This window comes from Clarias gariepinus, chromosome 1 (assembly GCF_024256425.1).
Source record: "Clarias gariepinus isolate MV-2021 ecotype Netherlands chromosome 1, CGAR_prim_01v2, whole genome shotgun sequence".
Taxonomy (NCBI): Eukaryota; Metazoa; Chordata; class Actinopteri; order Siluriformes; family Clariidae; genus Clarias; species Clarias gariepinus.
Window position 1 is genome coordinate 49070741 of NC_071100.1, and position 24092 is coordinate 49094832.

General features: G+C 40.8%; 2 protein-coding genes across 6 annotated transcripts; both read left to right on the forward strand.

Moving 5' to 3' along the window:
* On the forward strand, positions 1-7204 carry miga1 (mitoguardin 1). Its single transcript, XM_053502679.1, has 16 exons — positions 1-85; positions 1192-1342; positions 1468-1630; positions 1908-2032; positions 2552-2666; positions 2945-3081; positions 3206-3323; positions 3425-3525; positions 3599-3708; positions 4360-4432; positions 4530-4616; positions 4719-4817; positions 4918-5052; positions 5133-5186; positions 5704-5820; positions 5917-7204. Coding segments are annotated over exons 1-16 (1806 nt in total). The 5' UTR covers positions 1-83; the 3' UTR covers positions 6136-7204.
* A 6252-nt stretch (positions 7205-13456) lies between these two features.
* On the forward strand, positions 13457-20513 carry fubp1 (far upstream element (FUSE) binding protein 1). Of its 5 annotated transcripts, XM_053491641.1 has the most exons (20): positions 13457-13616; positions 14355-14448; positions 15872-15904; positions 16011-16047; positions 16172-16218; positions 16300-16371; positions 16453-16510; positions 16596-16755; positions 16838-16936; positions 17027-17125; positions 17230-17332; positions 17447-17686; positions 17806-17966; positions 18056-18204; positions 18292-18368; positions 18459-18587; positions 18774-18848; positions 19217-19276; positions 19647-19804; positions 20079-20513. In XM_053491641.1, the coding sequence occupies exons 1-20, from the start codon at positions 13524-13526 to the stop codon at positions 20085-20087; spliced, it is 1953 nt and encodes a 650-aa protein (XP_053347616.1). In that variant the 5' UTR covers positions 13457-13523; the 3' UTR covers positions 20088-20513. The 5 variants fall into 5 exon arrangements, with proteins under 5 accessions (XP_053347616.1, XP_053347610.1, XP_053347623.1 ...); XM_053491635.1 differs by having other exon boundaries at positions 19647-20513; XM_053491648.1 differs by having other exon boundaries at positions 19659-20513.
* Positions 20514-24092: the final 3579 nt, after the last annotated feature.

Below are 24092 nucleotides of genomic sequence, written 5' to 3' on the forward strand. Positions count from 1 at the left end.
GTTTATGGATGGATTTGGGATTCCGCCGACTACAGCTGTCTTTCCCGAGCATGCAGATGGCTCCTAGACGGCTGAAGCAGTGAATGTAAGAGAAACGACTCGTTTTATTATTATTATTATTATTATTATTATTTTATTTGTTGTTATGTTTGACGTTTGGCTAAGAGAAGTTAGCGATAAGAATAAAACATTATTACGTGTGCAGGTTGTATAGCGGCGTTGATAGTCAGCTGGCGGATTTGTATTTATTATCCATGTACTTTTTTAAATGTTAGCGCTTACTTACTGAACAAAAACATTATGCTAATAATAAGGCAATGATTATTAATGTAAAAGAAATCATATAAACACTATATTTGTCTTGAAATGGGTAATAATGTTGAGATTTGTACTAGTTATTCCCTCACTGCGTCACTGGTTCAATCCCAAATGCTTGCTAGTTCCCTACCAAGGTGCCCTACACAGCGCGCGCTCCTGCACTGTCAGTAGTGCACTAAAAGGCCAACATGGCGCCGTTTGAAACACGATTCAGTGTGAATGAAGAGAAATAAAATAACATAAAAGTTAAATAAAAATATATTGATTTATTGTAATAAATGTAATGAGTGATATTGTTATTTCTGGTTAAAGCCCATGTACATGTCTGTCTGTAAATCTTCTACAGATTTTCTCACAGTTTGTGTTGGTTCTGAGGCGTTATATGGGAGTTACAGTACTGGTTTCCACTGGGTTGGTGGTAAAACATATGGAAACTGTGGTGCGTAATGTACCGAGGTCACTGTAGGATTCTAAATCTACTGTCTGCGTACAGTTTATGTTTGCGTCTTGTTTACACAAAGTTGGATCTTTCGTGTGATGCTGTGACAAATTCTGACTGGACAGACATACAGACATACAGACACACAGAGACAGGTTTCTGGTCCTCAAGTGAATAAAAGAGCAAGTTCTGACCAACGTACAGACTAAACCTTTTTTATTATTTATCCAGACGTTTGCTACGAATAAATCCAGAGAAAATATCTAAAACGCATTTGGTGTCTGATTTCTTTCTCCTTTTTTTTTTTTTTTTTTTTTTTTACCCCATGACCGTCCCTGGCACTCCTTGCCTGAGACTGGAGACAGAAGTTTTCCACAGACCTAAAAGTGTACATTGATCTGATGTGAACACCCTCCTGCGTGTGTGTTTTGCAGGACCTCAGGCCGAGCCGGGGATCGTGTAAGATGGTGTGAGAATGGCACCATGGCAGAGGACGTGCTCAGAGACTGCTCGCTGGCCTTAAAGACGGCCGTGCTGCGTGCGGCGACGGACCTCCCCCTGTCCGTCTTTTCCTCCCTCCCACAGGTGAGAAGCTGTCTCTGGCTTTTGTCTGTTTGTCCCTCTTGCTGTCCCTTACTGCAGGTGGCAGATAAAAAGAGATGAACAAAATTATTCACTACATCTCTCCCTCTCTCTCTCTTTTTGAGCAGGTGAGCCTGAGCTCTGGCGCTAAGAAGCTCGTGGCCGTCGCTGCCTTCGGTGCCGTCTCCGTCCTCTTCCTCGCCCGTCGCTTCAAGAGACGGAAAGGGAAGAAAAAAGTGGTGCAGGAGCAGAAGAGGTCTGAGTTCCTCTCTACGCTTCCACCACTCAAGGGTAACGGCAGTTTTGTTGTTTTTGTTATTAGATTTTCGCTTCCTAGTGGTTGTTGTTGTTGTTGTTATTATTATTAACACTTAACTGTGTTTTCTGTAAGAAATCCCCAGTGTTCCTCAGTCTCAGAAATAATTATCTTTACCTTCAGCCTGTTGAATATTAAGATATAAACACTACTATTTTTTGTAAATGTGATCATATTGGATCCAATGTGTACTTGGTGTAAATCAGTTTCACATTTTTTTTTTTTTTTCTAAACGCACACGTCCTCTTCCAGATGTGACTTGCGCCCGTCAGAACCTCAGTTTATCTCTGAACTCAAAAAGCGGCATCTCCCGTCACGGCCTGTCTAACGGTGGCTTACACGGCAAACTCTCCAGCTCTCTGCAAAGTCTGACCTCGGTAAATACAAATCCTCACGTGTACTTTTTATATATTTATGTCCAGAAAGACCTCAGTTTAAAACTCTTAGACATTTACAGAACACATTGTTTTTTCACAAAACACCTTTACACAGGTTCTCGTTCCTACCAACTAGCATCTTCATGAAACACACACACTTGCATCCATCAAAATCTTTCTCAAAAAAAAAAAGAAATTCTTTCTTGAAAAAACTTCCTTGTTAAAAAAGAAAAATGTACAGAGAATGCTCTCGCATTTACATTTCACATAAAAAATTTTTTCCACAAAACACAATCGCACAAAATTTGGATCCACAATTTATGCTTTCATCCTCAAAATAGATCTCCCACATTGACACACAAAAAAATCCTTTCACACACAAAGCACTCTCATACTTACAGTAGTTCTCATATTTTTAAAAATAATAGAAATTTTGCCATGACGTATTCAGGTACCGTACAGATTATCACAACAGCTTGTTCTACGGCCACGAGGTACTAAAATATTGCTCTCTCTCAGGTGAGGAGCTTAAACTCTTGCAGCGAGGGCACCAACGGATCGGCCTGCTGGGACGGAACTGACGATGCCAATCTCCGTGACATCGTCACGACGCCAGAAAACCTCTACATGATGGGTAAGATGCCTAGGTGAAGAGTCAAACGTGACAGAATGTAGTGTTAGGAGAGAAACTAGAAACAACTGGCTGGTGTGATGCCGCCACATGCGAAACAGGAGCCGATTGTTTTGCTGTAACATCGTTCCTCAAATGTGTTTTGATCCTTCAACAAACAAATCAATTTGCCATTGTACTTTTTATTTTTCTCAGTTTGTAGTGAAACTTCTCGCTGTGAAACGATGAGAATACAAGCCCGGTCAAATGCTTCATGGATGCTCTGACTCCTACTCACACAGGTATGGAGTTGTTCGAGGAGGCGCTGCGGCGCTGGGAAGAGGCGCTGAATTTCCGGAGCCGGCTCGCTGACGACGAGGCCGAGTGCTCTTCTGTAAAACTTGGAGCCGGAGACGCCATCGCCGAGGAAACTGTAGAGGTAAACTAAATATGGTATATGCTTTATATATGTAAGTGCTTAGCTATAGTATTAAACGATAATTATTCAAGATGAGCAAACGTCGTCATTTGTCAAAAATAAAATAAAAAATGGCGTTGAACAGGACATCATCAGCGGCGAGTTCATCCGTAAGCTGGAGTCTCTGCTGCAGAGAGCTTATCGGCTTCAAGAGGAGTTTGAAGGAGCAATGGGATTCGCCGAGCCGGCTCCGCACCACAGCGGTGAGTCGATACCTACAGAAACGCAGGAAGCGGGCGTTTCTAACACTGAGCCCCAACAGAGTGTGGAAAAGTTAACCCATGATTTGCTTTCTTCCTGGAAGAGAAACACACCGAAGGCTCTATGAGGGAGGATTTAGATGACTCCTGTTGGAGAGACACCGTGAGCATCGGCTCCACCGACTCCTTCGTCTCCGCCGCAGAGGTGAACGTTGTCAGAATCTGTTGTTTAAAAGGGATGTCGTACATGAAGCTCATTCGGTCCCTGTGTCCCTCAGCTGTCCGAGCATAAGGCCGCCCTCTGTCTTGGCTCTCTCTGTCGTTACCCGTTCTACGAGGAGGCGCTGCAGATGGCCGAAGACGGGAAAATATCCTGCCGAGTTCTTAGGTGAGACCAAAGACTCTGATCATATTCTCTGAGACACCGAGATGTGAGAGGTTTAACTAGTGAATGCGAGTGCACCTTGTGGTAGTGGAGGGTTTACAGGTTGTAGGAATGGTCCATGCTTTTGTACATTTTTACGGGAATGAAAAGCAGGTTGTGCTAAAAGTGAGAGTATTTTGTAGGAAGGTTTCTGTAGATGTGAGCGGTTTATGAATACAAGAGAATTTCAGGGGGAGAATAGCATTCAGATCGAATGTGCAAACATGTTTTCTCGGAACGTTAATGTATATGGGGCTAAATTGAGGAAGTTTGTGTGTATTGAAAGTGTTTTTTTTTCCGAAATTCTCCTGTTTGTTTTGAAAACACTTTTGGGGACTTCTTTTTATGAATGTGAGGTTTTTTTTTTTTCAATATTTGGTTTAAAAATGTAAATGAGACATTAGTAAATGTGTGCATTTTTTTTGGGGGGGGGGGGCATTTTAAACATTACAGTTTAAATAACGTGTTTATTGTATTAATTTCATAGAGTAGTTTTGATATACTACGCTTAATTAAGGTCCTGTTTTGTAAGACTGGACTGTTTTTACATTACCCATTTATTTAATGATCTGCTAATTCTTTATTGTTGTGGGGTTTTTTTTCCCCCTAATTAAGAACTGAGATGCTTGAATGCCTTGGAGACACAGATTTCCTCGCCAAGCTGCACTGCATCCGCCAGGCTTGTCAGGTACAACACTGTTTTCTTCAATCAACTTAATTTATCCACTTAACAGCTTCCTAGAGGCACCCAGTCACACTGCGTTATTAATTGCTGCTCTTTTAAGGTCATTCTTCAAGACTTATCGACTCGGAAGTTTCTGGCTGACGCAGGAAAAAAGATCCTGTCCTCAATAATCGTGAAAGCGGAGAAGGTTTGAGTTTTGATTTAATCTATTACTCTTGTTGATGTTTAGAAGCTCTGTACCTGCTATAGATCATTTTATTTGTTTATTTTTTTCTGGGGCTGTTGGCAGAACCCCAAGAGGTTTGAGGAAGTTTATGAGGAAATGATTGTCTTCCTGGAGGATCAGGAACATTGGGAGAGCACCGAGGCTGAGCTCTCTACCAGAGGAGTAAGATATTTCTTAAAAGGTTTTGTCATTTATGGTTCTTTGAGTAAGAAGGTTTGTTAAATCGACTTGATGTTTTTATTTATTTATTTATTTTTAACAGGTGAAGCATTTAAATTTCTACGACATCGTCCTCGACTTTATCCTCATGGATTCTTTTGAGGATCTTGAGAATCCGCCCATGTCCATTACCAATGTTGTGAACAACCGCTGGCTTAACAACGCATTCAAAGAAACGGTATGTCTAAAAAATTAGCCTTCACTACTTTTCATTGCGTTCTTCAACTTACTGTTTTTTTTTCTCTCTCTCTTCTTCAGGCAGTGGCATCAAGTTGTTGGTCTGTCCTAAAGCAAAAACGACAACATGTGAAGGTACCGTTTCTAATAACGCTGCATGATGGTTAAATTGTCAGGAGAGGATAAGACAAATTTTCCTTCCATTTATGTTGGTTCAAACAATGTGTGGGAACTAAAGAAACATGGCTAGCTGCAATGACTTCCTCTATCTCAATTTTATTTGTGTCACTTGTATTTAATGTGAAATTAAATTTCTCACCTGTTTAACCATGCAAAATCCTAAAGTTAATTAGAATTCAAAACTGTTTCCCTGATCGTTTTCTATGTATGCAAGTTGTAGGTTATGTTTATCGTCATATTACTGTACTTAATGCGTCCAAGCTATCTTGTAGATGGATATTTTTTATTTACCAACACCATATGTTTGCTTGTTAAAATTATGATATTTTTTCAATAAGAGCAAAAATGTGATATTATGTGACCCTAGCAATCGTTTGGCTACCAATGGGAAGCTGAAAATGAAGTCAGCGCTAAGCCTTTTTTTTTTTTTTGGCCCATGGAAACTTACAAAATATTTTCTCCACTATTTCAGATTCAGAACGGTTTTATTGCTCACTTCTACGCGGTGTGTGAGCACATCAGCCCCGAATTAGCATGGGGTTTTCTTGGGCCAAGAAGCACCCTGCATGACTTCTGCTGCTTCTTCAAGGTGCAATGTAAACACAATGCAAATCTCAACTCGACAACAAATTCCAGCATCATGCTTTAAGGTTTTTTTTATTTTGTTTATGTTTTTCCCCCACAGGAACAGGTACTGCTCTTCCTGAAGGACATCTTCGATTTGGAGAAGGTGCGTTACTCCAGTGTGGACACTCTGGCTGAAGACGTTCTGCGTCTGCTGCACCACCGAGCCGAGTTGCTTCTGAGCCACCCGGGCACTGACTGCTCCGCCCACACTAACGGCCACACCAGCGGAGTGCCCTGTCGGGGGTCTGGCACTCTGCCTGGGACTTGGGTGCAGTGAGAGAAAGGTTCTAACGATTCATAATTTTATCTCTCCTTGAAGATGAAGAGCGACATGTTCTCACCATGAGCGTTTTTTTTACTTTTGTGCATTGGTAAAGATCAAAGTGAAGCACATAATGCAGTAAAACCATTATAGTGTGTTGCTCTTTTCAGAGTGATCACACATATTTACCAAAATTATTTATTTCATATGTTTTTATTCTTGGAAAAATTAAGTGCCATGGAATGATCCCAAAATGTGAGTGCTTGGATTTCGATTAAATGTCAGTTGAGAAGACCCTACTGTACCTCTGGCTAGAACGATCCAAAATCAATACACCTTCTTAGATTTCATGGATAAACTAGAGGTTTTAGGAGTCTATTTTTTTTTTTTATATATATACACACACAAACACACCAAGACTATACTGTATAGTGGAGGATGAATTATTTTAAACACTACATATTGGTCATGTTGGTTGTGACTACAGTATAAGCCTTATTGTTGGCACCTGTGTCGTGTTCTCAAGTTTGAAGTTGATGTTGGATGTGCTGCATTTCTAATTTTTAATTAAACATTTTAACAGATTTTAAGGCCGATCGTTCTTTAGTGCTGACTTGGCTGCATGAATGTCATTTGTGTTAAAAGGGGTGGAGCTTAAGTTAAATCAGACACTTGTAAAACTTGATTATGTGACACAACTCCTGTTTCATTTATCTAAATAAATACAGGTTCACACACAGATTGTGCAACCGTAACACTAATTCAGCTAGCTAGCTAGTTAGTCAGTGCAAGCTAACTACAGTGATTCATGATCCATTACTGTTTGTTAAATCACTGTAGTTCTACACACCAATAAAAATTTAATTAACTGTTGAACTTTAACCCAAGCTCCGCCCTTGTTTATACTGTATATTAATGCCAAAATGTAAGCTAAACCTACCTGCTTAGCCAAATGCTGAATATTTATTCTTAAAAACTTTGATGTATTTTTGTCAATTTTTTCATTATTTTTCAGTAAAAATGTCCAAAGGTTGTGCTGCTACAATGTATACTTTATGAGCTAATAAAAGGCCAATGGAAGGTGTTTCACCTGCGAGATTCACTGTTATGAAACAAAGCTGTATCACATGCAAATCTTCTATGAAATTAGTTGATTTGTTGTTTGGCCAAACTACCCAAGACTAATGTGAAATGTGTCTAAAGACGTTTAATGAGACTTAAAGATAAATTCCGGTGTTACTTTATGGGTGAGACGCACTACAGTGTGAGCACTGCTCTGACAGTTATTTGGAATCCATCAAATACTGGACAATATAGAATAAAAAAAACTATAAATGGACCTTTTATAAATGTAAAAGTTTTGCATTAGTTATAATGAGTTATTAATTCTTTAATAAGACTATCACTGGGACTTGTACTGTAGGTCAAATTCTCTAATTATTAAACTATTGACCTTTCTCATGGCGATTGATGGTTTTTGAGACTGCACTTTGGTGACTGAATGCATTCAAAGTTAAGATTTTTCAGATTGACTGACTTCATTTCCTAAAGTAAAAATGTCTTTTCTCTTTACTTAACTGAGCGTGTCTTGCCATAATGGATTTGTACAGTAGTTGTGTTACCACTAATCGTGCTATAGACTCTGTACTATTTTCCTCTACACATAAAAACAAATATTCTAACGCAGGGGTGCGCCTCTGTGTGGCTTTCGAAAGAGTATTAAATTTTAATTTATTTTATTTTTGTTCGTTACTTTAGGGTACTTCTAAATTTTAAAATTATGGTGATCTTGTAACAAAGTTTTCTCTATAGCAGTTCATTGATTTCATAAAAATACGGCAATAAAGGTAAAAAAAAATAAGATATATGCAATGTTATCTTCTTTTTAGATGTCAAAAGGGTTTTGTGGCTCTTTGTTTTCTTTTCTGTAGGAAACGGGTCCAAATGGCTTTTTGAGTGTCTAGGGTTGCCGACCCTCAGTCTAACACATATGAAAAAGGCAAGAAACATCCTAATTTAACTCCTGACTCACAAAGGCACACGTGAATTGAAAAAAGAATTTCCAGTTGACTCCCTTGTTAATCTGATGAGAGAATGCCATGAATGTGTCAAGCTGTAATCAAAGATAAATGTAGCTACTTTAGACAATCTAAAATATAAAACATGTTCCGTGTTGTTTAACACTTTTTTCCTCAGTCCTGAGAATAATAAAGCAAATAAAAACCACTAAAAAGGAGGTGTGTGCGAACTTTAACTGGTAGCGTATACGGTCACGATAAACCGCATAATTACTACGTGTACTGGCTCTAACTAGATAAAGTGAGTGCACGAGGAGTGGTCGAAAAGGTGGTAATAGACAATATATTTTTTTAAATTTTTTTTATAAAAGAGGCTATCGACGCGCTGGAATGTACAATATCCACCCTCTCACTCCCCGTGAAAAGGTGGTTTCCAGATTGGGAGTCCACTCTCCTACACCATGGCCCCACGACATGAGAGACCCCCTCCCCTGGTAAGGGTTAGATCACCTACTAAAGAGCCCATGCCCACTGCACCGGAACTCCCCCAAATTTTTCTGCCCGCGGATTCTGGGCTGGGTCCACACACGCAACCAAGCCCGTCCCGACCTGTTGGGTCTGCCCCTACGTGCTCTTCGTGGTCAGGGAAGCACCTCAAGCCTCCACTGGGTTCATCCTGTTTGAACTACTGTTCAGGAGAAGACTGGGGGTTTGCTTAACGTGGCGAAGGAGGCATGGGAAGAACAGCTCTCCCCGTTTCGCTCCATCATAGAGTATGTACGGGACATGCAGAAGAAAATTTACCGCATGCTGGCCATCGTACATCAACATATGGAAAAAGCCCAGTCCGAACAATGGAGATCATTCATCAGGCCGGCACAGACACGTGAGTTTGCACCTAGCGAGTTCTCCTGCAGGTGCCCGGTGCTAATTGCAAGTTCTTGGCCCGCTGGCACAGCCCATTTACAGTTATGGAGAAAGTCGATGAACTACAGACTACAACAGCCGGGTAAGCAAAAAACCACAGAAATATATCATATCAATTTATTTAAAAAGTGAAACCAGTGCTGCGCGCCTCATCTCTGGCTGTGTTTTCTTCTGATGAACTAGTTTAGCGAGGAGAGGAACTGACGCCAACACAGGTACAGGAGCTGAACAAAATAATCGACCAATACCAGAACATCTTTTCCCTGGAGCCAGGGCTCACACACATAACACAGCATTAAAACTCCTCCCGGCACGGTAATACGCCAGTGCCCCTGCAGAGTTCCTGAATCCCACCACCAGGCAATCGAAAGCGAGGTGGACAAGATGTTACAGTCAGGGATAGTCAAGGAGTCCATGAGCCCCTGGTCCAGCCTAATCATGGTGGTACCCAAACCAGTCGGGTCCCTACGTCTCTGTAATGACTTCTGGCAATTAAACAGGTTCCAAGTTCAATGCGTACCCGCTGCCTCGAGTGGATGATGATACGCATGTGATATCCCTGGACAACAATCAAATCACTCCTTCAGCTACCACCCGCAATCTTGGGGTAACCATGGACAATCATCTTTCATTTTCCCCACACATCGCTAACCTTACTCGCTCTTGTTGATTTCTTCTTTACAATATCAGAAGAATCCGCCTATTTCTTTCTTCATAGGCTACTCAGGTGCTTGTTCAGTCCCTTGTTATTTCACTCCTGGCAGGCCTGTCTCTGTCCACGATTCATCCTCTGCAACTGATCCCAAGGTTTCCCACATCACCCCACTCCTCCGCTCCCTGCACTGGCTTTCTATATCTGCCCGCATCAAATTCAAAACGCTGATGCTTGCCTACAAAGCTAAAAATGGCCCAGCCAAAAGAAAAAAAAAACCTCTTCCCAGTTGTCCCCTTTTTGTTAGTCATTCTGGATAAAAGCATCTGCCAAATGCCTAAATGTAAATGAATAATGTAATGTAAATAAATGTATGGATGAGCTCGTGGAGTGGCTGGGAAGAGCCCGCTTCGTGTTAACCCTGGACCTGACAAAAGGGTACTGGCAGGTGGCTCTGGCCCTAGAGGCTAGCGAAAAAACAGCATTCAGCACGGAAAAGGGCCACTGGCAATATCAGGTTCTCCCCTTCGGCTTACACGGAGCCCCAGCCACATTCCAACACCTAATGGACACAGTGCTCCAGAAACACTGCTCATACGCCGCAGCATATCTAGATGATGTTATCATTCATTTGGGCAGCTGGGACGACTATGTCTTTCACCTCCAAGTGCTCGGGGAACTCAGGAAAGCCGGTCTTACAGCGGATCCAAACAAGTGAGACCACGGGTTAACGGAAGCTCAGTACCTAGGATACTGCATCAGACTAGGACCACTTAAGCCACAGAAAAAAAGGGTAGAAGCAGTACACAATTACCCACAACCCAAAACAAAGAAACAGGTGCGTGCATTTCTGGGGTTAGCGGGATATTACCTGTGGTTCGTGCCCAACTTTTTATCTCTCTCAGCCCCACTTTCAGACCTACTTCGCAAGGAACAGCCAGAGAAAATAAAGTGGTCGGAAGAAATGGAGAACGCGTTCCGTCTCCTGAAGGCCCACCTCACCAGTGCTACCGTCCTCTGTAACCCGGATTTAAAGAGGTGGTTCATTCTTCACACAGATGCCTCGGAAACAGGCCTCGGGGAGGTGTTGTCTTAAGTGTTTGATGGAGAGGAACATCCAGGAAGTATGCAGCCATGGAGCGCGAGACTCTTGCCATCAGGTGGGCAATAAACGAACTAAGGTATTACCTGACAGGGCAACATTACATCTTGATCACAGACCATGCGCCCCTGCAGTGGATGGCGAGGGCAAATCCCAGCATCAAGCGCTGGTTCTTGTCACTACTCAGGATTGCTAAGTAGTCACGGTAAACCGCACAATCACTACGTGTACTGCACAGCTCCCCACCCCAGTGGACAAATTTCAAGTTCACGGCCACCGGCAAGGCACAGGAAAAGGGGGCGGGTGCCGTAATCAGACACAGCCGGTTTCCTATTCCCACTCATCAACAGGGAGAGCGCAAGGAAATATAAAAGGAGTCCAGGATGCCCACAGGGGAGGTGAGATCTTAGGAAAAATTAAACTAACGTCAAGTGTGTGTTTGTTCTCTGGAGACTCTACCAGTTCCGGAGAACCCCCTCCCCGGAGGACCACGCACCAGAGGAAATTCTGCTGCAGCCCGGCAACTTCCACTGCCGTCGCGTCCTCCACCTCGGCCAGCCCCGCTATCTTGCCGTGCCGGGTTTGTCGCTGTTGTTGTGCCTCCTCGGGAGACGACACGGCTTGAGCAGCGCAGCGCTGAAGCACGCCTCTCCCCCTGCCTTATTCACTGTGTGTCTGTGTGAACATTTGCATGAGTTTGTAAATAAATTACAGTGGAACCTTGAATTACGAGTAGCGCGGTTTATGAGTGTTCCACAAGACGACCAAAGATTTTTAATAATTTTGTACTTAAAAACGAGCATTGTCTTGGTTTACGAGCACCAAGTATCATGCACTTCTTGTTTTGATGCTAAGCATCACATGATCACAATTAAGCCTACGGTTTTTTTCTCTCCTGCGCTGCAGAATTTTATGTAATCGTCTCCCCTGCTGGGTCTTAGTGCGCGTCTCTCATTGGTATAATCAACATCCGTGCCGCGTGTACTGTTCACAATAACACTGTGACCACGTGTGTGTGTAAAAATATTTTATTTGGTGTTTGCAAGCGTGTTTGTACAGCGCGCGTAGAAAGCAAAATAAAGTCTCATTAGAGGATAAAGATCCTTTTTTTCTCTCCCTCTCTGTATCAGCCTGTAGTTTTTTTTTTTTTAAGAATCGCGACAAAGCAGAGTTTCTGTGTAAGGCAAAGTGTGTGTGTGTGTGTGTGTGTGTGTGTATTTGTGTGGGAAGCAGAGAGGAGAAGGGGGTGGTAGGGGGGCTGTAAAGGTGAGAGTGTGTGTGTGTGTGTGTTTTTTTGTGCGCCCGCGTAATTTGACACCGTGCTCCTTCACTCACAACAACAACACACACACTCTTTCTCGCCTTTACAGCCCCCTCCCCCTCTCGGCTTCCCACACACAGCGCCAGACACACACTCTCTGCCTTACACAGAAACTCTGCTCTGTTGTGATACTTTTCAAAGGTAATGTGCCGGTTCATTTGTTTTTTTTTACTTTACAGCAGTGATTCCGTTAGTTTGCGCTCACGCGAGTGTGACCAGCGCTCCATTAATGTGTGTGTGAGTGTGTGTGTAATGTATGTGCACACTCACACACATTAACGGAGAGACTGTTTTATCAGAAAAATTAGCAAGGAACATCGCTAGTCACACTCGCATGAGCGCTTACTAACAGAATCACTGCTGTAAAGTAAAAAAAAAAAACACACACACACACAGCGTCTGCAGAAACACTTATCTGTCAGGATTAATTTTTACTTTTTTAAAGGTAAAGTGCAGGTTAATTTGTTTTATTTTTACTTTAGATTTTTTATTAATTATTTTTATGCATTTTTTAGGGCGGTAGAATGAATAATTTGAGTTTCCATTATTTCTCATGGGAAAATTAAATTTGGTTTACGAGTGTTTTGTAATACGAGCCCGCTTCTAGAACGAATTATGCTCGTAATCCGAGGTTCCACTGTACCTCGATTCTGCTCACCGCCACAATCTGTTGTCTGCCCTCCTCTCTCTGTGTCACAGCCCTGACGCTACATTTCTTATAACTTTAAACAATACAAAGTAGAATACAAAAATACACATGAATTACTGTTAAGGAAAAACACAGGACAATGAAGTAATAATAATATTAGAGTACAGAAAAAAAGGAAAAATCCACGAGTGGATAGTTGTGAATTATAGACAATGGGAGCGGTATTACCAAGAGACACATTTTCTTTAATTAAAGCAGTATCACAGAAATGTTGAAGTCTAACGATCTTTTTATCATCTCTAATTAGTTTAAGAGATTTAAGAGTTGAGTTAATTTTCATTAATAATAGCAGGAAAGGCGGCTGTGCATTTTGAAATCTTTGTTTATGAATAATTATTATTATTATTTTTTTTTAAAAACATTACTACATGTTTTCTGAAATTTCTGAATATCTATAATGACTGTTGTGAATAAAAGAAATTCATTTAATTTAATAGAAAGAACTAAATTATGCATATCTGTAATATATGTCCAAACTATATAGATAGAACGCACAGTGAGCTGATTGGTCACGTCATAGGTGATGTCATTGAAGCTTTATTTGGACCCGCCCCTTCTGCGCGACACAAACTTCCCGAGTCGTACGTCACAATACTAGTTGCAGTAAGATTTTTTTCCGCCTTGTCGTTTAAGCCGCGCCGCCATATTGTCTCTCTCAGTGCTTCTCCTCAAACATGGCCGACTACACGAGCGTGGCGCCGCCGTCCTCAAACGCCGGCGGAGGAATGAACGACGCTTTTAAAGATGCATTGCAACGGGCAAGACAGGTGAGAGATTATTAGCGTAACAAAACTTTAATAAATATATGTATTTTTAAAAGTACAGATTTATGAGCAAACACGGTGCTTTATCTACTTGCTGCATTTACAAAGCACGCGACAGCCATTCTGTGGCTGTGTTACAAATGGCGGTCTACTATATCTACTAGTGCACTCGGTAGGGTATGAGACATGTACTCATATGCGTATCTGTAGTGCCCTATAATTTGAGTGCGTATGGATTTAGGATGTTTTGTCGATTACGGGCCTGCTAATGCGCTAGCAGATTGCAACAAAGGAAACTCCGAAGGCCCGGATGTTCCACTGTATTTTGATTATTTGCAGATTTTTCCTTTTTAATGTAGTGTTCAGTAGTGAAGTAATCTGTATGTAAAAGGGAAAATTGCGTAGAATCATCTGTTTAATGAAGTAGACTTTTAGTTGTGGTTAAATTCTAAGCTAACCTAAAGCTATGCTAGCTAGTTAGCTTGCTTGCGTTGCCTCTGACGAGGTATAGACGAATACATTTTTCCTTTTCTTTTTTTTTTTTAGAGATTTCAAAGTTTTAACGTATTCAAAACACATTTTGTCCGAGCTAGCGAACTAGATAGCTATATAGTTTGTTAAATTAGCTTTAGGCTAATCTATTTTACGAGCTCAGAGCGAGGCCTTGGTAGCTCGCGCGCTCAGGGATGCACGAGCTAATGGTGTTCTTTCTTTCTCTCTTTTTTTTTAATGGATTTTCAGATAGCAGCTAAAATCGGAGGTGATGGAGTTAATCCCCCTCCTGTTGCCAACGACTTTAACTATGGAGGGCAGAAAAGGCCTTTGGAAGACGCGGGTAAGTTCCCACCCACTCCGCCTTTTTATTATTATTTTTTTTTTTTTAGAAATAAGAGTTCCAGTACTCTCCTGAACCAGAACTTGAGAGTATTGTGTTCATGCTCTGTTCTAAACTTTTTGAATAAATAATTTAATCTGTATCGACTCTTCTGAATCTTTCTGGTTGATGTGAAAAAATTGTGTAAATTTTGTAATAAATTGATAACATACGGTTTGTCTTTCGAATCAATCACTGCTCCTAGTGACAAGTAGCTGATTGGGCTTTACGGTACTACCACCCACTTTGGGTTTCTCGTCTACCATGCAAAAAGACCAGGTTTAATTTCCACTTAATGCCCAAACTCCAGCCACTGGATCCAGTGCTGGTCCCAAGTCCGGATAAAATGGGAGGGTTGTGTCAGTAAGGACTTCTAGCATAAAACCCTGTGTCAAATTGCTGCATGGATCAGATGGTTTGCTGTGGCAACAAAATATGAATACACACGCACACATGGTGGTACCTCAGCATACGCATTTAATTTAAAATTAAAGGCAAAATTTAATATTCTTGAAACATGTTTTCTCATAGGACATAATGTAAATGCACAATCTGTTCCAGCCATACAAAAATCTTACTAATTTCAAACATTGTAATTTTTTTTGTATATAGAAACGATAGTAAAATTTGAAAATAAGTATACATTAAACCTCACTTACACTTGCTTCATAATTCCTCTTGGCACAAGCTGCTTTAAAACTAAAAGTGGCTCTGTTTTCTTGTTGCTATCGTCCTTGCTAAAAAAATTTTGGAGCAAAAAATCTTGTGCAAAATGCAAAAATATTATATATTTATATAGTATATATATTTGTGTGTATGTACACTTGCTTCGTTTACTTTTCCACTGACGAGAAAAAGTTTCAAACTTCTTAAAGTGTGGCATTAGTATGCTGAGGTACCTCTGTGTGTGTTTGTGGATATACAGTATGTACAGCACATCCTTCCAACACTGGTTTCCTACCATGAATTTTAAATGAACGTCGCTTTAAAGAAAAACATTCAGCTCTTAATTTAGGTAGTGGTGGCTCAAGCGGTTAAGGCTTAGGGTTGCTGATGAGAAGGTCATGGGATCACTGGCAAGTTGCCACCGTTGAGCCCTTGAGCAAAGGTCCTTAAACCTATCTGCTCCTGAGTGTGGGGTGCTGTATCCTGGCTGACCCAGCCTGTCATTTGGCAAAAAAATGAATATTAATAATATGACGAATTATTTGAATCTTAATTAGGAAAATATAGCATATTAAAATGGGCATGTTAGTAGAAATCTTTGCAGCTGCATTGCAGTCAGGGCTGCTTTCATAGGAACACCACCTGAGCAGACGTATATCGGATTTGGTTTAGTGTGCTCACATCGCCCTGTCTTTTTTTTTATTTATTTTTTAAACAGATCAGCCAGAAACAAAGAAAGTCGCAAGTGACCGTAAGTGTTTTACTGTTATTTTTTAAATATATATTGATCACGGTCTTGGTGTTGCTCTGATCATTAGACCTTGTGTAACCTTTCCCCCCCATTTTTCTCTTCCTAGCTTTTGCTGCAATGGGTGGAATGGCTGGTCTTCCAAGGTAATCTATATAAATATGTAGTTGCGTTTTTGTTTAGAGTAGTGGTAGTTTTTATTAGTTTTCTGTTAATTATTTGTAAACATTACAAATGATTTTTTTTTTTTTTTTTTTTTGCTTCACCCAGGCCTACGTCAGAAGAGTTCAAGGTTCCAGACGGCATGGTTGGTTTTAGTAAGTAAATTTTGACAGATTCCAAACTTTTTGTACTGATTTTAGAAATAGTGGCAGATGTTTAATCATGGCTTTCTTTAGTTATCGGAAGAGGAGGAGAGCAAATTTCAAGGATACAGCAGGAATCGGGGTGCAAGATACAAATCGCTCCAGGTGAATGACCAGCTTTTTATTTTATTTTTTATTTTTTTAAGCTTTAAACACTTAAACACCTTGTTTTTTTTTCTCTTACAGACAGCGGAGGTATGCCCGACCGCTCTGTGACTCTAACAGGTTCTCCAGATTCCATCATGTGAGTGTAGAACCATGCAAGTCCATGTGCAAGTGTACACACTTTGGTGCAAATAATTAAGGGATGTTTCTGTGTTTGTTAACAGGACCGCAAAGAGGTTATTGTCAGAGATTGTGGAAAAAGGTAGACCAACCCCGTTTCATCACAACGATGGGCCCGGAATGTCGGTTCAGGAAATTATGATCCCGGCGTCCAAAGCAGGCCTCGTCATTGGGAAGGGAGGAGAGACTATTAAACAGTTACAGGTGAGTAAACTGCCTGATGGGTGTGTTGTATTTATAATTACTCATTTTTAAATATAAACAAAATTTTGGATGTGTATTTAAGGAGCGAGCTGGAGTCAAGATGGTCATGATTCAGGACGGTCCTCAGAACACCGGGGCGGACAAACCGCTCAGAATTTCTGGAGATCCTTTTAAAGTTCAGGTTAGTTCACGATATTGAGTTTAAGATTTAAATGTCTGATTGTCAGGTGAAATCAAACAAGCAAGTTTTTCCCCTCCTTTTCTTCCTCAGCAAGCTAAAGATATGGTGATGGACCTGATCAGAGACCAGGGTTTCCGAGAGCAGAGGGGCGAGTACGGATCACGTATGGGTGGCGGAGAAGGTTTGGATGTAAGTCGTGATGATGGAGAGCTGATGTTTTTGTGCTTGTGATTACAATATTGGGCATTTGCGTTTAAATGTCTTCTTGTTTTTTTTTTTGTTTTTTTTTTAAGGTTCCTGTGCCGCGGTTTGCAGTGGGGATCGTGATTGGCAGGAACGGCGAAATGATCAAGAAGATTCAAAACGACACCGGTGTTAAGATTCAGTTCAAGCCAGGTTTGTTGAAGTTCATTCTGGGGTTATGATATTAAATATATTTATTTATCTTGTATAGGAGTGCTCATGTTTGATAAATCTTTGTGATTTTTGATTGTGTGACCTGATCCACAGATGATGGCACCACACCAGACCGGATCGCTCAGATTATGGGTCCCCCTGATCGGGCACAGCACGCAGCAAGTATTATTACAGATCTGTTGCGCAGCGTGCAGGCTGGTGGTCCACCGGGTCCCGGTGGCAGGGGCAGAGGTCGTGGCCACGGCGGCAACTGGAACATGGGCCCACCAGGGGGTCTGCAGGAGTTCTCCTTCACTGTACCCACTGTTAAGACTGGTCTTATTATTGGCAAAGGTCAGTCCTGCTTTAGTGAAAGTCTTTTACTTAATTGCTTTTAAAAAAAAACTTGTATGTCCATAGTTTAATAAAATCCCATAGCTTAAAATTTTTTTTCTCTCTTCGTTTATCTGTAGGAGGCGAGACGATTAAAAGCATAAGCCAGCAGTCCGGCGCGAGAATAGAGTTGCAGCGCAACCCTCCTCCCAATGCCGACCCCAATATAAAGATGTTCACAGTGCGTGGGACGCCGCAGCAGATCGACTACGCCAGGCAGCTCGTAGAAGAAAAGATTGGAGTAAGTGATGTACTGATTAAAAAAAAAAGTTCATTGTGGTCAGGTTTTCATTTTGTGTGTAACACTGATCCTTTTTTTTTTTTTTTCAGGGTCCCGTCAGTCCTATGGGTGGACCACACGGACCCCCAGGGCCTCACGGAGGCCCCGGACCGCACGGCCCCCCAGGCCCGCCTGGACCTCCTGCACCTATGGGACCTTACAATCCGGGGCCTTATAACCAGGGACCTCCTGGCCCACAGTAAGAGCTTCAGCTTTTGTTTATAATATTGTTTGATTATAGAATGTATGAGTTCTTATGTTCATGCATGATCTCCGCTGTTTGCAGTGGTCCTCCAGGGCCGTACCAACCTCAGGGCTGGGGTAACGGCTACCCTCACTGGCAGCAGGGCCAGCCCGATCCGAGTAAGTCATCTGTTTTTCGTTCAACTTTTCATCCTGACTGTGGATGAAATTTGCTAATTAAATTTTTTTTCTGATATGATGATTGTACAGATAAAGCCGCAGCAGATGCTAACGCTGCAGCATGGGCTGCATATTACGCTCAGTACCAGCAGCAGCCTCAGGCTCCCATGACGCCCAACCCCGCTGCCGCCCCGGGTACTGCTCCAGCCAACGGTCAAGGTACACATAATTTTCTCTTCTAATGCCCGCTTTTACATTAAATAGGCCAGAGTTCAAGTCCAAAGACTCCAACGTCTACAGCGTAGCAAGTTGCATGTGTAGTTCATTTCCCTTCTAGTTTATTTTGGGTCAAGTGCAGGCTTTCTGCAATGACGGTTCTCAATTAGTTTGCACCGTTTTTAACAGGTGACCCGCAGGCTCCAGGTCAGAGCGGACAGGCAGATTACACCAAGGCCTGGGAAGAATATTACAAGAAAATGGGTAAACTGTAGTTTTAGCTCTTTTTTTTTTTCTTTCCTTTTTTTTTCTTTTAAATTGTTTCCCTTCCCTACTTCATTTTCAAACCTCAAGCTAAACGGCAGCAGGGACGCGAGTCACAGCCGAGTCTTTTCCTGGCTGGATTTAATTCACCAAAGTCTGTGTCGGGTTTTGGAATTTATTGAGCTTGTGGGTTTCATAGTGGTGTGTTATTGTTTAAAAACAATCTGACAGACAGACACAGCAACACAACTCTAAAAGATTGGCAATATTATTTTTATCAAATTATAAAAGTAATTTTTATCTCTTTAAAGCGCCTTTCAATAAAGTAACATTATTATTATTTTTTTTGTGTGTGTGTGGTCACTCAGGTCAACAAGGCCAGCCACAGGATTACACCAAAGCGTGGGAGGAGTACTATAAGAAACAAGGTGAGATATGGAGCCGTGAGTGTTGGTGTTATTCTGTTCTCTACCACACGGGGCAGCTGTGTTCTGTGTCACGGCCCTCTAACACAGTAGAGCTGCTGTAAATACGTCTGCCCTAGAGTAAGCTAGTGGGTTTCTGTCCTGCCACTCGGAGGCAGCGTGGCTAGGGTCGTTCCCCCACTTACAGATCTCTTATATATTTTTGTAAACTTATTACAACTCTGGCAATGTTCCATATTTTGCTTTGTTAGAGAAAGATTGTCATTGAAACCCCATTAGTAGCAATAGTTCCAGTGATTTGTTTAGATCTAGACTTTGTAATGATCTGTTATTAATTTCGTAATAGTCATGTTACAGTTTATCTAATCTACAGGTGACGTTGCAGGTCAGGCAGCCCCTCAGGCAGCCGGGGCGAGCTCCTCTCAACCCGGAGGCCAGCCTGACTACAGCGCCGCGTGGGCTGAATATTACCGCCAGCAAGCGGCCATGTACGGCTCTCAGCCCGTGGGAGCAGGACCACCGGCCCAGCAGGTACACTCTTGATTACGTCCATACTTGCGTCGTAGAATGATATTTGTGCTGTGTGTTATGTCCCCGTCTCCCCCCCCAACCTCTTGATAACCTTTTCCTCCACAGCTTCATCAGGCATCCAGGCAGCCGAGTGACCAGACTTAACCAAACTTTTTTTTCCCCCCTCCACAGGCGTCTTTATCTCTGTAATTAGGTTATGGGGTGGGGTGGGTTAGCCAGTCACTGTTTCTGCCTTTAACATGTTGTGTATTTCTTATGTATTTCTTCTGCACAGGGCCAGTAATGTGAAGCGGACATAAAGTAAATGCTACCTTGTCGAAAAAATCCTTTGTTTAATGTTCGGATGCAGACGCCTCTTGATGAAGATCGTAAAAAAAAAATTTCCTTGGTTTGCGTTTAAAAACCTAGATTTGCAAAATGACTCCGGATTGAGAATTCTCCTATTATGGTTTTCTTTTTTTTTTTTTTCTGGCTTATTTGTTTTTGTAATTTTTGTCCTCTTTGTATAAAGTGAACTGTTTTTAGTGCGATGATATTGGTCATTCCAGCTCTTGTATCTCATTATGTAGTTCAGAACTCATGTCTATACAAGTACTCTAGTGCTCTCTCTATCTCTCTCTCTCTCTCTCTCTCTCTTTCTCTCTTTCCATGTAAATGCTCAGTTTTAAAAATGCCTGTTGTGTTTTGCAATAAAACATAATGAAACCTCCTGTGTTGGTAAGTGGGATGGTAAAAAAAAAAAAAAAAAAAAGAGTAAAGATGGGGAAGATTGCTCTTGTTTTGTGTATATACTGTTATTTTGTTTCTGGATTTTTTTTTTTAAGGGGTGGGACGGGTGGGGCACGGTCCACAGATTTCATGTCTCTTTGCTGTCTAAAATGCCGTTTTGTTTCTCTCCAACTGTCTGATTTATCATCCGCTATTTCCTGGTGTTTTAGCTATAACATGACAGGATGTAGTCTGGTTTATTGGCCGTAAGCGTAGACAGGGTTGTGTGTGTACGTCTCTGAGGGAGAGGTGGTATGAGGTATGCGACCCATGCTGTGATTACTTGTTTTATATATAAATATAATGTGAGAAATTTTCCCCCTCACAGGCCAGTTTAGGACAGCGGTAAGCAAAATGTGGCATAAAGCAATGTGATATGATTGCAAGCTGCTTTTGTTTTTGTTTTTTTTTGGTCAGTATGCTGTTTTGTTTTTTACAACCCCCCTCCCTCCCAGGTCAGGTGAGGCGTTTCGTATTACTACATGTGTTATACAGTTGTGCCCTTTATCATATTTTTATAAATGCATATTTTTTCTGGTAAATGTCTTATTTTAGAGGAAAAGAGAACTAAACCAAAAAAAATTATATAGCAATTTTTTTGCCCACGTTGTTTGGCGTAGACCTGTAGGTGTGTGTTTTTAGGGCTGACGAGGCTATGCTGTTTCCACACCAGTGAAAATGAGTCCTCTGTAAGTACCAAAAAAAAAACACATTTAATAAGAATAACTGCCCCAGTTTCTGCTCTGTCAATGCATTGTCTTTGACCAAGTGTAGTGCATTTTAAAATTGAATTTGTGAATTTGACTCTTTTTGGGGTAAGTATGTCTGGGCTGCAGACTCTCTCTTGAGCCTGTGACCTTACCCTAGAATGTTAAGTTCTGTCAAGCAATTTTTGCAAATGTTTTAATCCTTAAACTGTGCGCTATCCAGTCTGTTATTTTTGTGTGTATTTAAGGAAAAAATAATAATAAAGTTGTGTAGTCAGGGCAGCACATAAAATAAAATTGTCTTTGCATTAGAAATCAGGGGTGAACAAATCATAAAGCTGTTCTGGTCTTGCCCGCATGGACATGTAAAAAGAGATCCTGCTTGCTTTAACGATTAGATTTGCTGAAATGATTTAGTTTCTCTAGAAAGTGACAGTTAATGCTGTGGCTGGTTTCGTAAATTTTTTAAATACTAAAAACCAACAAGAAGTCTGTACGAATAATGATTCAAGCATGCAAGTCTTACATTTGGACTGTAAATTTAAATTAGATTTCTAACTAGTACTGGATGCAGCTTTGACTAGCTAAACCGTTAAGATGCGTTGCAACAACAATGGCTACTCACAAAACAAAACATGTATATATTTTTGTTATGAAAAAAAAAAAAATCACTTTTTTTCACAAAAAAAAAAATTCACAAGGTTCGTTCCACAAGCTCGGGCTACTGATTTGTCCATCCCTGAATACTGGAAATGTTCAGCTAGCTTCTTAGACGTGCCCATGTGTTTATCGTTGTGCAAGTTTTTTTTTTTTTTTTTTGCCAATGCATAATCTTTGCACGAGTTAATGAACATTTACTTAACATTCAGGCAAGTTGTTGGCATTTGCACCCAAAAAAAGAAAGAAATGGAAAATGTGTTGTTCGGATGTTGGTGAGCTTTGTCACAATTTTCCAAGCTGTTCTAGTTTGTTGTCTGCGACTCAGATTCTTTGCGAATTTCTGTCTCGAAAAAATATATATATCGTATTAACCCCATGTTGGTTGGCGGCACGATGCGCAGTGTCGTCCCCCCGTGCCTTAGGTTCTGCTGCAGTAACACACAGGTAAGCTTAACCTAAGACAAAAAAAAAAATAATTGTTTGACCTGAGAGTCTTGATGTGAATTTCAAAAGTTTTTCTGCTGCATTCTCGTTAAGGACTGAAAAAGGGCCCAATGTATTAAATGCTTTTTCATTGGCAATGTGATGCATATATTATATATTCATCTCTAACTATATAGAATACATACAGGACATCTGTCTGTACATGATGATTATGATAAAACTGCTGTTTCCTGTCTAATCAATGCATATTAGTTTGCTAGAATAATCGATGGCACTGTAGACTGTATTCCCTGTCTTTATCGATGCTGCATGCAGTTGCATATTTAAAAGAAGATAAAAAGGAAAAAAACACCTTGACTTTATTATTTTAAATACATATATAAATATCATAAAGAATCTGTGATGGCAATTCTGCACTACTCGTGTATGTATTACTGACATGGTTTAATTTAAACCCTGTGCTGATGTGGCGCTAATAAAAAAACATGCTGCCTTCATTCTCGCTCACAGTGTTGAAGACGCTGCAGGCGTAGTTCGTAGAATCAGGTCCTCAGCTAGGGTTGTCCCTAAGGAGGAGTCCTTTGACTGTGTCCCTCTGCCGAACATAGACCGTTCAAGGGCTCCAGTTATAAGGTAAAACAAAATACCATGAGGAAAAATCTGTGCAAAAATGTGACGTTCAGGGCAAAAAAAAATAAACTGTTGATGCTAGCGTTTTTCACCTTGCTGATGAACTGTTCCATGACTTTTTATTTTTTTTCCTTTCTCTTTCTTTAATCTCGTGCATACTCTTGCTGATTTATGGCCAGGGATTGAAAATGTGCAGATTAGATAAAATATTAACCAGGAATTATCATTATTAGTACTACATATATTTTATTTATATTTTTCTTTTGCATAGCACATTTGCTTGCTCTAGACAGTTTATTGGAGAGTGTTATGTTGTTGGTTGCTGCATATGTTGTGGTATGCATGCAGTATGCTGTGTCCTTCTGAGCAAAACTGTCCACAACAGAATTCGTTGCGGGGGTAGAAAAAGAAGACATAATCGGAGGCTATCTGAGAAATGGGGAGCGTGGCCGGGAGGTAAACACAAACGGTTTCATGTCATGTCTTTTTTTTTTTTTTTTTTTTTTTTTTTGAAACTGTGGAATGTATATCCTTTTTATCTTTTAGGGCTTTGTGTTTTATATATACAGTATATACATTTATTTTTGTTCCTTGCAGAGAATTGTTGGTCTTGACTGTTTAGCATTGTTGACCTGTCGTTCAATAAAATTGTAATGATTGAAAGGCTCACCTATGTCTCAAACCTGGTCTTTCTTGAAAATGTTTTATTTATTTTTGGTTTGAACTGACTTCGCCCACCCCACACAACCGACTATTGATTTTCTTACTAAAGCTCTCCAGCGGTCTAGTACCACAACTATTACGTACTATCACTGTACTATATCACTAATTTAAATCTTTTTTAACCTTGGGTTAAACCTTTAACCTTTAATACGTCTTCTACTTATGATTCTACCTCACCTGGTATTTTGTATACTATCTTTCAAAAAAAAGAAACTGCTACTACATCTTCTCAAACTGATCGAACATAGGAGCTCGTTATCATAATCAGATGTCTTTATCCCCAAATAACAGTAACTACTTGTCATACAGGATTTATGGGAAAACGTTGAGGGTAGGGGGGGGTGATTGTTGGTGAG

Bases quoted from the DNA above. Each gene is read 5' to 3' on its own strand.
- miga1 (XM_053502679.1), top strand. The intron at 3,324-3,424 runs GTGAGTCGATAC...TCTTCCTGGAAG, and splicing joins GCCGGCTCCGCACCACAGCG to AGAAACACACCGAAGGCTCT. The intron at 4,433-4,529 runs GTACAACACTGT...TGCTCTTTTAAG, and splicing joins GCATCCGCCAGGCTTGTCAG to GTCATTCTTCAAGACTTATC.
- fubp1 (XM_053491635.1), top strand. From the start codon at position 13,524: ATGGCCGACTACACGAGCGTGGCGCCGCCGTCCTCAAACGCCGGCGGA. The intron at 14,449-15,871 runs GTAAGTTCCCAC...TTTTTTAAACAG, and splicing joins AAGGCCTTTGGAAGACGCGG to ATCAGCCAGAAACAAAGAAA. The intron at 16,756-16,837 runs GTGAGTAAACTG...TGTGTATTTAAG, and splicing joins AGACTATTAAACAGTTACAG to GAGCGAGCTGGAGTCAAGAT.